General features: G+C 40.5%; 2 protein-coding genes across 2 annotated transcripts in view; one reads left to right on the top strand and one right to left on the bottom strand.

Annotated features, from left to right (window-relative positions):
• Positions 1-14,986, bottom strand: part of LOC108790936 (lipopolysaccharide-responsive and beige-like anchor protein) — a 493,639-nt gene that overhangs the window by 202,781 nt on the left and 275,872 nt on the right. The window lies entirely within an intron of this gene.
• On the top strand, positions 11,759-12,971 carry LOC108790938 (protein mab-21-like 2). The gene has a single exon (XM_018561300.1). The coding sequence runs from the start codon at positions 11,862-11,864 to the stop codon at positions 12,939-12,941; it is 1,080 nt and encodes a 359-aa protein (XP_018416802.1). The 5' UTR covers positions 11,759-11,861; the 3' UTR covers positions 12,942-12,971.

The following is a 14,986-nucleotide window of genomic DNA, read 5'->3' as shown; positions in this document are numbered from 1 at the left end:
ATTTATTACACACACATACACATGCATATGCATATACTATCTATCTTTATAGGCGCACACACACACTCTATTGAATGAGATTTGTTTAAACACCTATTCAGCCATTTTAGTTTACCATTTTACTTGTAAAGCATGTTTTTTTTTTCATGTCTGCAAAACAGAAGCCCTGCTGTAAGCTTGGACCTCACAATACTAATTCTACGATCAACTTTGCTCTAAAGCAGTTCAAATTAATTTAACACTACAGGATGCATCGTGCCAATACTGAAGAAAATATGAGCTTGTAATGTCACCACTATTCTAGAAGTCATCAATAACAACCTATCTGCTTCTGTCACCCATTACCCGTCCAACAAACTACTTAGAGCTAACAGAAAAATCAATAGCATGCTTGCACTGGTTCCTGTGACTGCTTCTTTTGATTGCCAGCTTTTGCTGAAGGGTCGGCCTTTAACATATAAAAGGGCTGTATCTGCCTAATGCTTTCTGGACAACAGTAGAAACCTAGCTAGCAGACTAGTAAAATCTGCTTCTGCCCCCTCCTCATCAATTAGGCCCAACCTAGGTCTGTCTGTATAACTGTGACCTTTTGGATTTAGGGCAAGCATGGTCTAGCTGGAAACACCATAGCATTGGCTCAGAGCCAGGAAATAAACTGACAAGTTAAACAAAGCAGAAAGTTGTAACTGTCATAATTTGCATTGCACTTTCACGCCAGCAAGGGTGTTATCAGTCGGGGCAAGCCCCAGGACACACAACTAAAGAACCCTTGAGTTGCCCTTACCCAGAATCCCTTGTGATGCCTTAAAGATCTACTAATTGTTGTCTATCGACACACACTTTGCTAGCAATAGCAATGTCAAAAAGAAATTGTCCTTCTTGAAAACCAACAGGAAAAACTTAAAATAATGCAATTAAAAAATAAAAAAACATTAGAAAGTTCTGCATGTTTATACTACAAGCTGCTCATTTGTAAATACAGAGTAATTACAAATGAGTAATTAATTAACAAGTAAGTAATTTACAAAACATTTTAGATGTGATTTTTATGATACTTCGATGTTTATTAATAAGCTTGTGTTCAAATAATGATTGTCCCTTTCACATTAGAGCCAAAACACAATACCAGGACAACCAAAGTAATGCACAATTTATTAGCTTTTTTGAAGAAAAAAAACTAAAAGTTTTGTCTCCACATATTAAATATCTAATGAAATGATTGATTTCTTATGGTTAGATGACAGTATCAACGCGTCATTTACTTTTGATGTGGTATATGGCTGTGAGTTGAATATACAATGAGCAAATGCCATACTACTTTCCAGCAGTGTCACTACAATTTATTGCCCAATGCCCTATTGTCACGAACACAGAAACAGCAGAACTGTTTATTTAAAATAAGCACAGTGGGAAAAGAGATCCATAAAAACCAGACCTCTATTGACAATTTTTCTGTTGCTAGTCAACTATAAACATTAAACATTACAATTTTTCAGGCCCCGTTTACACCAGGGCGGTTTGTCACCCAGATTTTTCCGCGCTGAACCGCTAACAGTAAAAAAAAAAACAAAACACTTTTGTTCCTATGGGGCCCGTTCATGCAATCACGCGTTTCAATCCGCCTGCTGCTCAAACTGCTCCTTGAGCTACTTTTTCAGTGTTGATCAGTGCGTTTTCCATAAAGATTTCAATGGAAACACACTAATCAGCGCGTTTTTGTCCATTTTTAATTGCGTTTCAACGCTGAAATGCAATTAAAAACACCCTTTCAAAAATTGTGCGGAAACCGCGCTGAACCGCTGTCGCCCTGGTGTGAATGGGGCCTTAATCCAAGTTTACTAATTCCCACAAAACATTAAATTCAATCCTTGGCTTGTAATCTTCCAATTTACCAGGGGGGCCAGAGTGAAACTGACAATCTTTGGTATGTTAGTTGAAAGCAGAACTTCGGTCGGAATTGTATTAACCCTTGCAGTGGGGCTTCTCCCGCACTGCAAGGGTTAACTGCTCATTTTTGTCTAAGTTTTAAAGTTATATAAGTTATACTCACCCAATGTGCAGAGCCGGCTTGCTCTTAGACTGCTCCCTGGAGTCTCTCTCCCCCTCCACTGCAGCGGTCTAAGGTCATGAGTCATCACGTTCTATACACAGTGCATAGATGTTACATTCTAATGCTGCAGCGTATGAGGAGACAGGCTTGAGTGACCACAGAATCAGGCAGCCGACTTGGTGGTTCGGGTGAGTATAACTTTTTTTTTAAAGCACCCAGACAAAAACTAGCAGTAATCCCTACAGTTCGGTGGAGTTAAGAACACTTTTGCCTGGAGTTCTTGTTTAAGTTTGTTATAATAAAGCAGCAAAAATAACTGTGGCCTAAAATTTATTTTGCTTGTCTCCCATTTTGGGGCTACAAGACTGCAGTACAGTAAATGACATGTGATAATGCTCCACATAGCTTAGTAAAGTTTAATCATGTACACCAATATGGATCGGCATGTTTTATATGCTAAAGCACATTTTCTCTATTGTTATTATAGACTCCTGAGTAACAACCTATAGCAGGTCCTGTTTCCTGACACCAGGGACAACAGCCCCCGCCCATAACAAGCCTTAAGTCTGTAATGAACCCATGTATGATGGGTGATTGAAACGTTTGCAGCAAATAGAGATCAGCAATACTATATTAACTATGGGTACACTAGATATAGTTATGAACATAGCTCCTCACAAGGTTTCCTGAAATTCCCATAACTGCCCTTCTAACAGAAGGTCCACAATCATCAGCCATGTCACCAAATATGTGTTGGCTTCAAACAGAACCAGACCAATTTCAGAGTCAGATATGTGACCATGGATGAGCCCATTGGTTGAACACTTTTGGCTGAAACTAATGCAGTGCACAAAGCAGCAAAACATGTATTCTTCTCTACGAGTAAAACATTTTTTTTTTAACAGATGGGGTGAATGCACTGACTCCGACCGTTACCAGGTCTCCGAGAGAACCCTTTCCTACTCAGACCATTAATGTTATAACCACCCCGCACACAAACACAGCATTGATGTTTGCAAAGGGTATGTAGGTGAAATCCTTCATGTGTCCTTTAAAACATTTAACTGTGACTCCTGCTACCTTGGCAAACTTTAATGCTTGCAATATGTCTTATCGATTGTTTTCTTTTTTTTTGGTATCCGACTATATATGTTTTGATTAACATCTGTTATGCTTTTCCTTGCTTAATAAAAATGGCGAAAAGAAAAAACGGTGATGGAAAGGTAGCACCACTGACTGCATATTTGCATAAAAGTAAAAAAAAAAAAAATAAAAAATGTGCAAGCCATTAATGACAAATGCCCCCCGCCCCTCCCTTACCAAGGCAAATCAGTTATGACAGGTTCCATTTTTAAATACACATTTTTAGTCATGGAATGCAAAGGAAACATTACCTCTACAAGATGATTAAATATCCCCTTGACACCTTTACAATGAGTGTCTAAAGTTATAAAATATCTTGCAAAGCATATTAGCACTTGTTCCAGACATAAAACATTAATGGTTATCAGGCTGCTCGATCAAAAGAGAAGTAAAAACAATTGAAATCACAGTGTTTTATTTTAATATCATAATGCAATCTCCTTTAGCATCACAGTGCAAACAGCAATGGTGAGCAGCAACTCATTACAGTTCTTAAATGACTCCAGGCTATGGGAGATTTTATTAAACCTGAAGGCAAATCATTTTTTAAGGACAGGTATTTGTCTTCAGCATATGTCATCTGTAAGGAACAATTGCCCCTTTTGGGGTTTTTTTGTAAGCATTTTGAGAAGTTACTTAAAGATTTATTTTGGTAAAATACAAAATGCTCTTTTTGGCCTTTGTACGTTTAATACAGAACCACCCTCCACACTATGTTACTGAGATGAGGAGAGGGGAGTTTTGCGGTCCAAATCAGGAGCGATTAACCTAGGATGGGAATGCTGCTTCTCCATAGTATACAGAATACGTGTCCTCAAACTAGGATAGTATGTCTGTTACCGAGAGGATCATCAGGGAAAAAAGACTGAAAATGAAAACGTATTCAGCCACCACATCCAGGGACTGGTAAGCTGCAAAATATTCCACTTTTTATACACAAAGTGTTAGCAACTGTACTGCAACAATACATTTGGATGTAAATGCTGTCAATCACTTTCGGTTTAGCAGACATGGCAGCTAAAAAATACTTAGAAATTTTGAAGTGTAAGTTTAGTGTAAATTTTAGTGCAACTAGGTATATACAAGATAGGCCCACAGTATGCTGAGCATGCACAAATCAGTGACTTTGTCTGAATGTTAAGATATAAAGTGTCAGAGGTTATCACAGGTTCCTTGCTCTGACAGGTTCATATGCTGTAAAATTAGGACAGGTTTCTATATTGAAATGCATACACCACAGCCCTGACATCAGAGGTATAAAAACAAAGTTTCACACAAGAAAGAAGGGGATCAGCAGCATTTTGGAAAAAGTAGCTCTATACAAATAATGATGGCTCTCCATACATCTCTGATACAATGATTAACTATACATCTGGTAGCACCTTAAGTCATTCTCTGTGCCTATCTGATAGTGAAGTGAAAGGGCATGGAGAGAATCCAGACCCAGGGAGCAAATCATGTGAAAGCAGACAGAGCTATAGATCAAAGTTCTTTCACTCTATGTAGAAGTAATATCATCCCACCAAACCAGGCCTCAAAAGCAGACAAAACCAGGCAGAAAATCAGAAAGGCTCCTTAGGATCCAGAGATAATAACAGGAGATAGAAGGAAGAAAATAGAAGATAAACAGATTGGCAAGCCCTAGATACCTTTAGGCCTACACAGCTGGTTTACATCCTGGCTTTAACTTAGAAGATTCCCATTCTCTCCATCACTAAAAAAAAATTCTGTCATACTGCAGGGATATGAGAGATGTTTTATGATTTTAGCATGCAAGCTACTAAAACAGGAGGCCGGATCCTGAAGCAAAAAAAAGTTGTTGTAATTGTGCTGTGAACACTCGCTACTTGGCTTCCCTGGATTTGTGTACTTTTCACATGAAAAGCCCATCTTCTGCCACCTGAGTAATTCCTAGGCAGTGTGCTTCTCATTTGCTGGCACATATGACATATGCATTAGTTATAGAAGTGTTAAGCATAACAGGGAGACACACAGAAACCTGCCTATATGCAATAAGAAAAAGAACAGCGCTTCCATAAAAATGTACATATAACATGTATAAATAGAAACCTGCTGCCATACTGAAATAAACATGAAGCACAACAAAACCACATACACAACTCAAACATTCCACCATGCACTCCTTGATACAAAGAAATTGGAAAACTGGACACCAAATTTTATGAAAGAAAATACATTGGTATTCAGAGAATGTTAAAATTGTAAAGGACCAGACCGGTTCAAAAATCATCAGCTACACAAATTCTAGAAATGTATCATAAGGAATCCTCTGGATGTTAAAAATTGCCTACTTCTGTTTTCTGAGGCTATGGCAATTGCTGTATCAATAACAGTATGATCATGGGTCAAAATAACAAAGGTAACAGAGTAAAACCTTTAACAGCTATGTGTAGTAAAATCTCAGCAAGCCGAGAAGATAAAAAGCCCCTTTATCATCAGGTACGCAGTCTGACGAAGAGGCCTTATAGAACGAGCGCTGCCTATGATTCCCACCGTTCTATCCATGATATTTAAAAAAATCCTGATTATTTGTTATTTTAACCCACAAACATTTTTATTTATTGCTTTCTAACACTGTACCAATCTGCAATTTGATTTAAAAAAAAAAAAAGAATATAAAATATACAAGTGATGCATCTGTCACAATACAGTTACCAGTATTAGTTATGTTCCCTTCTTTTCCTGGGCAGAACCAGAATTCAGAACATTAGTCACTCCCCCTTCTCCAGTTTTCTGTATGCTGATCTTATAAGAGTAAACTGGATCACGGTGAGGCTGATGTGAGCTGCTCATCAAGCCCCTGTATAAGTACACTACTTCTCCTCTCATTAGCTACACATCTAAGCAGAACAGAGGCTGGGTACATACAGAGGAGCTGTATACATGGCTTGCATGTCTGTTTAGTGCTGTAACAAAGCAGAGGAAAAGCAGCATAATGTGACAGTGACTGAATGAATGACCCACAGCCTCTCTGTTCCCAATGTGCCATTGCATGATCAGAATGTGCAAAGGCTTATGGGGGGGGGGGGAGGGGGGGGACAAATATTTTTTTACATTTTTAGAAGTGATCATTGAGGCATGAACACGTTTGTCTCCCCTAAGAACACACCAGAAAAAAAACAACAATCCCAGAAAATGTGATTATTAATCTTATGGTCCTATGGTCCATTCCAGCCAGAGGAGATTATTAAATGTGGAAACTTTCTATGGCAATTACTGAGATAAGGTCTGATTTACTTTAGATGCTTTAAACTTTACAGTCCAAACTGCATATGTAGCTCAGGCCACAAAGGGTAACTATTTAGTATTTTCTGAGAAACCGCTAATAATTTTACTAGATTGTTTTCATGACCTCACAGCATTCAGATCTGTTGGTCACCCCTCCAGTGGCTACCTGCATCTATAACAGTAATCTTGGTCAAAAACTGCTCTTAGAGAATAAGTCTCAGAATATGTAATTTAGTGAATGTATTCTGTTTTCAAGTTAAAGCAGAAGTCCAGGGAAAATGCTTAATGCACAGATGAATTACATATATGAGAACAGATTTACTTGTCAAGAGATTTGTGATTTTGTTTTTGTGGTTTTGTAATCTGGGCACCACTGCCAGGCAGCATGTCCAGGTGGTGTGCCTCTGTGCAGAAGTGCAGTGAGGTTAAGTAAAATGGAATGACCTGGAGCCCTGTTCTGTCTGACAACGAAGAAACAGCAGCACAATGATGAGATCATCCCTGTGTTTTCCACCTTGATGACCCGCCCTTTCCCGGGCGATGTGTGGCTGAATAGGGATCTGCAGGGGGCTGATATTTATAAAATCTGGCACTTATGATAGTATTATATATATTTTTTATAATTAGATAACTGCAGAGATTCTTCTATATTTCTGTAACTTAGTTTAACTTTGAAATCAGTTAACTGTAAAGACGAAATCACTAAACTGGGATACTAAGATGGAGCACAGCATGTATATGTTGGTAACAAATAAATTAGCCTCATATACATTTACTGTTGAATTATAAGCATAGAATTAAGAAGGTAAAACAATAACGCAATTACTTCTATTAACCTGAGCACAGTCATGCACATGCACATCTAACAAATGATCAGACAACTATAGATTTATTACGATGGTTTTAAATCCTCTACCTTTGTTTTTATTTATTTATTAGGACACAAAACTGTTCTGAATATGGTAAACATTTTGTCTTCCATTGCTATAGGCTGTTTTTTAAACACCATATGACAAAAGAACAACAAAGTCTTTGTAAAATGTTTCTATAGGAAGCAGGAGAGAGCAGTATTGAGACTAACAACAACAGCAAAATAAACAGAAAAGACGGTAGTTTGGTGCTAGGAGGGGCATTGGCATAAACAATAGCACCAATGTATTTAATGGGAAATTAACTCGGAGAGCAGCATTACCTCAGAGAGGAACCAGCGCGTACATGGGACCTGTACACAACCTGAATACTAGCCGAAAATATCTGACCATCACGGAGGACCAAATAATGTCATTAAATTGGTTAGGTTAGATTTCAGACACATCTCAACACTAGGGCAAACGTTATATATGATGAAAGCATCACAAAGAACCTAGCTACAACATTACCAATGCTAGCTTGCCACAGTTACACTTTCCTCATTATTAAACTATAATTATACACTATGATGACAAACTCATGGAGAATTCGGAAGCATGAGAACTTAACGTGAATCCACAAATAAAGCAAGCTCACAGCATTACAAAGCAGGCTAAAACATTGCAGTAGTCACACACACACAAACAAACCTATTGATAGAGCTGTTAAAAAATAAATACATATGTTGGTATATACCAGCAATTTACAAAATTATAAATCGCATACAAATAAGTATATTTTGGAACTTCTAAATATGGGTAATGTATCCAAAAATTGCATGTTATACACTTCAGTTTTTGCTATATTGTGACCTGGCTTTGAAATGCATAGTTTTAGTATATAGGTTTATAGAGATTCAATATAATTTATAATGGAAATAAAATCTCAGATTAACATTCAAAAAAATGTAATCAATTTAATTACAAATCCTATAAATGAATAATGATAATGCACTAAGACTATGTGCAGCACCAAATAAATACACTGCTGTGAAGTGTACAAGACATTTCTTTGTAACAATGACCCAACTAGGATGGTAGTGAAAATACACAGAGAAAAGGAGTTGCTGCTAAAAGGGCCATCGGGTCTAACATATTTAAGGCAAGAGTGAGCATAGTTTCTACAAAAATAGTAGACTATGCCTAAATAGGAAAACACATACACACGCACCAACACACACAAAAGGTTCAACTTTTTTACAAATAAGTTAAATATGAAGGAAATATTAGCAACTGCAGAATGCATACAGAAGAGTATTAAATCAGTACAAGTATGAACTTACATACACACATGAAAAATGTCCACTTTTGTAAACCAACAAAGACTCAGGAAAATGTTGCTAGCATTGTGATCTGGATTAAAACTGTCATATTCTCAGATATTTCTAAATCCATTAGCTCAGCTTTGTTGCAGTAGAAAAAAAGAAAACTTTCATATTGAAGTCCATGCATTCCCGGCAGCAATTGAAGCTTCATCAGCAGTGCAGGAATGTATAAAAATGACAGGCAAAGGGCACTAGTGCTTTTCTCATAAAGGTTTAATATAAATGGAAGCACATCTGGAAGCTTTATGAATAAAAAACAAAATAATGACTCCATTATATAGAAAGATGAAAAAAAGCTTTTGATTCCCCCTGAATTGAATACATTTTAAACATGTATTAATTTACATCGCTGCATATCACTACCCAAACCGGCAGCTTGTGATCACGATTTGTTCATCTCCTACAAGTACTAGATGATGAAAGCCAAGTACTAGTGACTCTCCGACAGGCAGGTCAGCCTGTAAAGATGGTAGATAAAAAGTACCAAACATCGGGGATGGAAATAAAAAAAAACCTCGTCATTCCTGTATGCTCAACAGAATCGCCAGGCGGACACGTTCCATGCTTTACATATATTTGGGGTTATAACTACATATAAAATAATACATCTTAATAAGTGATTAATAAAGACGTCGGAGAAAAAGGTCCGACATGAAAGTTAGTATAAATGAGAGAAAATCTAGTCTCTAACTAAAGCGAAAACGAAGCGAGTGTAGAAGAAGAGAAGGGAGAAGCCGCACCATGTAGACTACACGGGATGCAGCAAGACGCAGACAATCGGCTCTCCAATGACAGGACATGTCTGACCACCAGGATCGGACCACGATTCGTCTCTTCTGCACAATGCCAGGCCTGCCATCCTATGAAAATATCGCAGTAATAAAGAGATCCCTGGCAGCTTGACTGCGATTTGCAAATACGAATTGCTGCCCTGTACAGTAAGGTGAATGGCCCGGAGAACAGGTTATATCACACATTGGACTGTAGACTGTACTCATCTAACTCAGAGAAATGTCTGCACATTGTACTGACACGTGAAATCCGAATGGAAGACGCCAGATTCAACGATGTGGGCTCAGAACATAAATGGGCACCTCCTCCCTGTACACCGTACACACTCCCTGCCATCATACACCCAACTACACCACTGCGCTGGGCACCTCTGATTGGTATTAATGCAGGAAAATGTGTTACTGCCATCATGACAATTTTATGACAATACCAATGTCAGCGAAATCTTCATGCAGTACACTAAAAAAGACAACCCGTCTGTTCCCACTAATAGGTACTTCTATATATAGATATATAGATCTATATATATATATAAATAATATATTCTGCATATATACAAGCATACAAGCAATGCATCCTTGTCGTTCTCTAACGAGTAACATTAGGTTGCTCTTGGGAATATACAAATCAACAGTTTCCAGACTGATAGAATCTTGATGCTTGGTGTAAAAACAAACAAACAATCTACATATATAGAGAGAAAGACCTTTATTTTAATTAATAATACGATCACAACTATAAAAGATACTAGTAACAAGCAGGTGTATTAGAGCCAAAATCAGGAGAAGGGGTCCCCACCGACCGGCCCAGTAGAACTAAGCTATTGCCACTATAAGGGCACACTAGGAAATTGTGCTACATAGAAACTCTTTTTTACACAAAGAAGCTGCAAATAAATTTCCCTAAAAAAACAGATATGTAGCCTAACTATTTTACAAATAGTTTCTGTAGAGTTACCAGTGTGTGCATGTAATATGAATCTTTATAATCGATCAATCAGATTTCTCTCGGGTAAGATGGACATGAATGATCGTTGTCATTAGCGAGGACCGTTTTGTATTACACATTGTTACACTAAGAGTTCTTTCCATAAGCCATTATAAAGCAGTGATATCCTACTTGGGTAAATCATTAAATAATTTTACACAACAAAGCATAGTGTAAATAATAATAATACATAAATAAATGGGAATTGCAGAACGGGGCAACAGGCAGAAGCATTTAGTCTGAAGAAATTCGGGTGACCTAAAGTAAAATGTTTCTGTATTAAGATCTATTTGTTTTCTACAATACAAAGTTTTTCTGCTGATCAGACTGATGTGAAACGAAAACAGATGTTTAATAAGAAGGGAGAATGAATGTCACGTGTTAACCCCTTGCTAGAAGCAGGAGGCCCCCTTGATTCTCCAGCAGAGGAATCCTAGTAGACTAGAGCTGCCAGTCTTCGGGATGTCACTTTCCCTGTTCTGCACATCGCAATCATTGGGCGCCCACCTCCCTAGTGATGCGGACCCTAGACCCCCCTCTACAAATCATAACACAATCACTCCAAATCCACTATCGCTAGAGGCTCCACAATGCAGCAACATGGGCCCTTGTGGTGAGCGATGAAGGCAATGGTACCCGCAGCGGCAGTAGCAGTGTCCCGATGATGAGGAGGACTGTCTGGGGGTCTCCGGCTGTTTGTCTGCCATACATCTTCCAGTCTAGGTGCAGCTCATGCACTGCTAGTAGAGGGCTGCGCTGGCTCTGACCGCCGCGGCCTGTGATTGGCTGAGGAGCTGACAGCTACGCGTTCTATGGAAGGTAGAAGTGCCCGCCCCCCTCCAGGGCCCTGGGACCATTCATAAAACTAAGCAACTCGTGCAATAGCCCTGAGACACCGCTTAGCAGGATCCAGGCGGGCACACGGCAAAGCCTTCTTCCCCATTCTGTGCCACCCTGATCTCTAGCACACCCATTGCACAGAACGCCCTTATCTGCACCAACTTTTCTAAGGATTGCTCCTGCACACAAGAACAAACGGGCTACGCCTCCAAGAAGGGGGAAAAAAAATCAAGAGCTCTCCATGTAGAAAGAGCCAAGTCAGCCTGACGATGCGACTGAGTTGACAGTGGATGCTGTGATCGCAGCTGGTTAGCACATCTCTTCCATGAACACTTTGCGAACACTTGTCACCGTCCTGACAAGACTTCAAGCAGCGACTCCTGAGGTCAGCCCAGCCATCAGCTTGTGCTCAGCCACCGTCACCGACTGCACAGGTTCACCCCCGATTAGCATCATTGGGACCGAGCAGATCTGTCTCGTCTGTGGCTCTGATTAGCACGTAGCAAAGCATTGGATCCCTCAACGTACTGCGATCCCCCGGTGTACAGCCCGGACCTGTGCCCAAACATGATCGCCGCCCAGGCCAAGCTGGTCTACCAGCTAAACAAATACTACACGGAGCGCTGCCAGGCCAGGAAGGCGGCCATCGCCAAGACCATCCGGGAAGTGTGCAAAGTGGTGGCCGACGTGCTGAAGGAGGTGGAGGTGCAGGAGCCCCGCTTCATTAGCTCCCTGACCGAGATCGATGCCAGGTACGAGGGCCTGGAGGTGGTCTGTCCGACCGAGTTTGAAGTGGTGCTCTACCTCAACCAGATGGGAGTCTTCAACTTCGTCGATGACGGCTCCCTGCCGGGCTGTGCGGTGCTCAAGCTGAGCGATGGCCGCAAGCGCAGCATGTCCCTATGGGTGGAGTTCATCACGGCCTCTGGCTACCTTTCGGCCAGGAAGATCCGCTCCCGCTTTCAGACTTTAGTTGCCCAGGCCGTGGACAAGTGCAGCTACCGGGACGTGGTGAAGATGATCGCGGACACCAGCGAGGTCCGGCTGAGGATCAGGGAGCGCTATGTGGTGCAGATCACTCCAGCATTCAAGTGCACCGGCATATGGCCCCGCAGCGCGGCGCAGTGGCCCCTGCCCCATATCCCCTGGCCGGGCCCTAACAGGGTGGCAGAAGTCAAAGCTGAAGGATTCAACCTCCTGTCCAAAGAATGCTACTCCCTGACAGGCAAGCAGAGCTCCGCAGAGAGCGACGCCTGGGTACTCCAGTTTGCTGAGGCCGAGAACCGGCTGCTCCTGGGGGGCTGCAGGAACAAATGTCTGTCCATCCTGAAGACTCTGCGGGACAGACACCTTGAACTGCCCGGACAGCCGCTGAACAACTACCATATGAAGACCCTGCTGCTGTACGAGTGTGAGAAGCACCCCAGAGAGACCGACTGGGACGAGGCTTGCCTAGGGGACCGGCTCAATGGCATCTTACTCCAACTCATCTCCTGCCTGCAATGCCGCAGGTGTCCGCACTACTTCTTACCCAACCTGGACCTGTTCCAGGGCAAACCCCACTCTGCTCTAGAGAGTGCAGCCAAGCAGACCTGGAGACTAGCCCGAGAGATCCTCACCAACCCCAAGAGCCTGGATAAACTATGAGACTATTTCTGCTGATGAAGGGGACACTGGGTGACAGGACACAAGCCCTGACAAATGTGGCATTTGGGTGACTACATCCCACTGCCGGCAAGAGACACGGAAGACTACATTCCACTGTAGACCAAAAGACATTGCTGCAGGAAGACTAAATTCCAGTGCATGGGAAAGTTTACATTCTATGTGGAGTCTGGGACCTGGCTCTCTGTGCACATTGCCATGTCACTTCCAGGACTGTAGCACATCACCAGTGCATAAATGTTAGGGCCAGTCCATATTTCTTTTAGTTAACTTTAATGCAAACACATAGCACACGAAGGAAACGTTTAATGCACTTGCAGATCACACAAAAGGCGATAAGGATTAGGAAGAACTCTAGCAATACTTTTTACCGAGTGACTGAAGCCTAAGAAATATTCACATGTCGCCAATTTGTGACAAAGGGGTGTATGATATTATGCACGGCAGGACTTTCATAGCCCCTGTGTCCCAAAATGGATCGAGTAAAAGGGTCTCATTTTATTTCAAGTCCACCTCAAGGCAGATACTTTTCCCTGCAGCTGTTGTTTGAAATATTAACTCTCCAAGCGCTGATCACAACCTTTTTTTATTCCTTCGCTGTGATTAAGAGATCCCAAGATCCGGACTCTCTAGAACTAGTCCGAAATCCATCTGTTTCTCCAGGACTAATGCGAAGCACCGAAAAAATCCATTTGTCCCCATTCTACAACCTAATGGGAAGTTAAGAGCGGACCAAGCAGCCCCCAGCACCCTTCAATGGGGTCCTCTTTCTGTAAAAGTGGGACGTGGAGGGACTTTTCCTTGCACAGGAGGTGAGAGGTGACTCTCTCCTTCCAAACAATGTGAATCAAGTCACACGAGAAGCAATCGGACTTAAGAGAATCAAGGTACATTTTCATAATGAAATGTAGCAATTTTCTTTTTCCTTTTTTTTTTTTTGCCTGAATGTTTGTCACAAAGTGAACAAAAAATTATTTAAACTATATGTACAAATGTTCTCTCCTTTAAAAGTTTACCAAGGTTAAATGTATTATAGTGCCAACGTCAGCCTGTGCCTAACAGCTGACACTTTGAAACGAGAAAAAGACCAATAAAAAAAAATAATTATAAATTCAGATGTTTGTCTTTATAAATGAGATCAGAGGCTGTATTCTGTCTGTGTGAGAATGTCAGAGTGTTTTGTGGTGCCTGAAATGATTCGAATAAACACGGTTTTATGTATCACTAAACACAAACGTAGTGTTACCAGGAATCTTAGACACCGTACGATGAGAGAATAACAGGATTCTACAATACGAAGTACAAACAAATTGGTAAAGCAGAGAAGGAATACCATTAGAAATCCAAATCGTGAGATAACAAGAGCTGAAATAAAGTAAAAGCAATAACGAAAGTAATAATAAAAAAGTAAAGCCCAGCAGACAATTCTTAAAGAAACATGATAAACTATTTTTTAGAAACACTTTATAAAAGCTTAAACATTCGATTTGATGTATTTTAAAACGTCATTATATTGATGATATGCTTTCCTCTCAGAATGACTGCGGCTTCATAAAGTACACACAACACACCGAGGATGGATATTTTTAGTGAGACAGAACTGTCCTATAAAGTCAAAGCCGTCTAGTTTAATGACAAACAGGCTGCTAGCCGGTGGCTACTGATTGGCTGTAAAAACAAGCAAAGTGTGAATATAAACAGGGATCTTATCTCTCAGATCCTATCTCCACCGCAGGCTGCCTAGAAAGCTTGTCATAATGTTTTCTTCTACACTGATTAACACAATCCCTAACACAACACACACAAAACAAGAGAAACCGTGCCGCTCATTACAGCTTCTGCAACATAACTTTTACATTTCATAAACTAATTAGCTGCATATCACTTCATGGGGTGATTTACTATAGAAATACAGTTAATTTAGCAAAATCAAGTTTCACTGAGCAATGTAAAAAAAAAAACAAAAAAAAACAGAAACGGTGTTTAAACAGGCGTTAGGATAAATCTGTTCATTGATTTTATATATA

Source organism: Nanorana parkeri, unplaced genomic scaffold (genome assembly GCF_000935625.1).
Source record: "Nanorana parkeri isolate BGI_ZX_2015 unplaced genomic scaffold, ASM93562v1 scaffold514, whole genome shotgun sequence".
Lineage (NCBI taxonomy): Eukaryota > Metazoa > Chordata > Amphibia > Anura > Dicroglossidae > Nanorana > Nanorana parkeri.
Note: the sequence above shows the minus strand (reverse complement) of the source record. Positions and strands in the feature narration are given on the sequence as shown.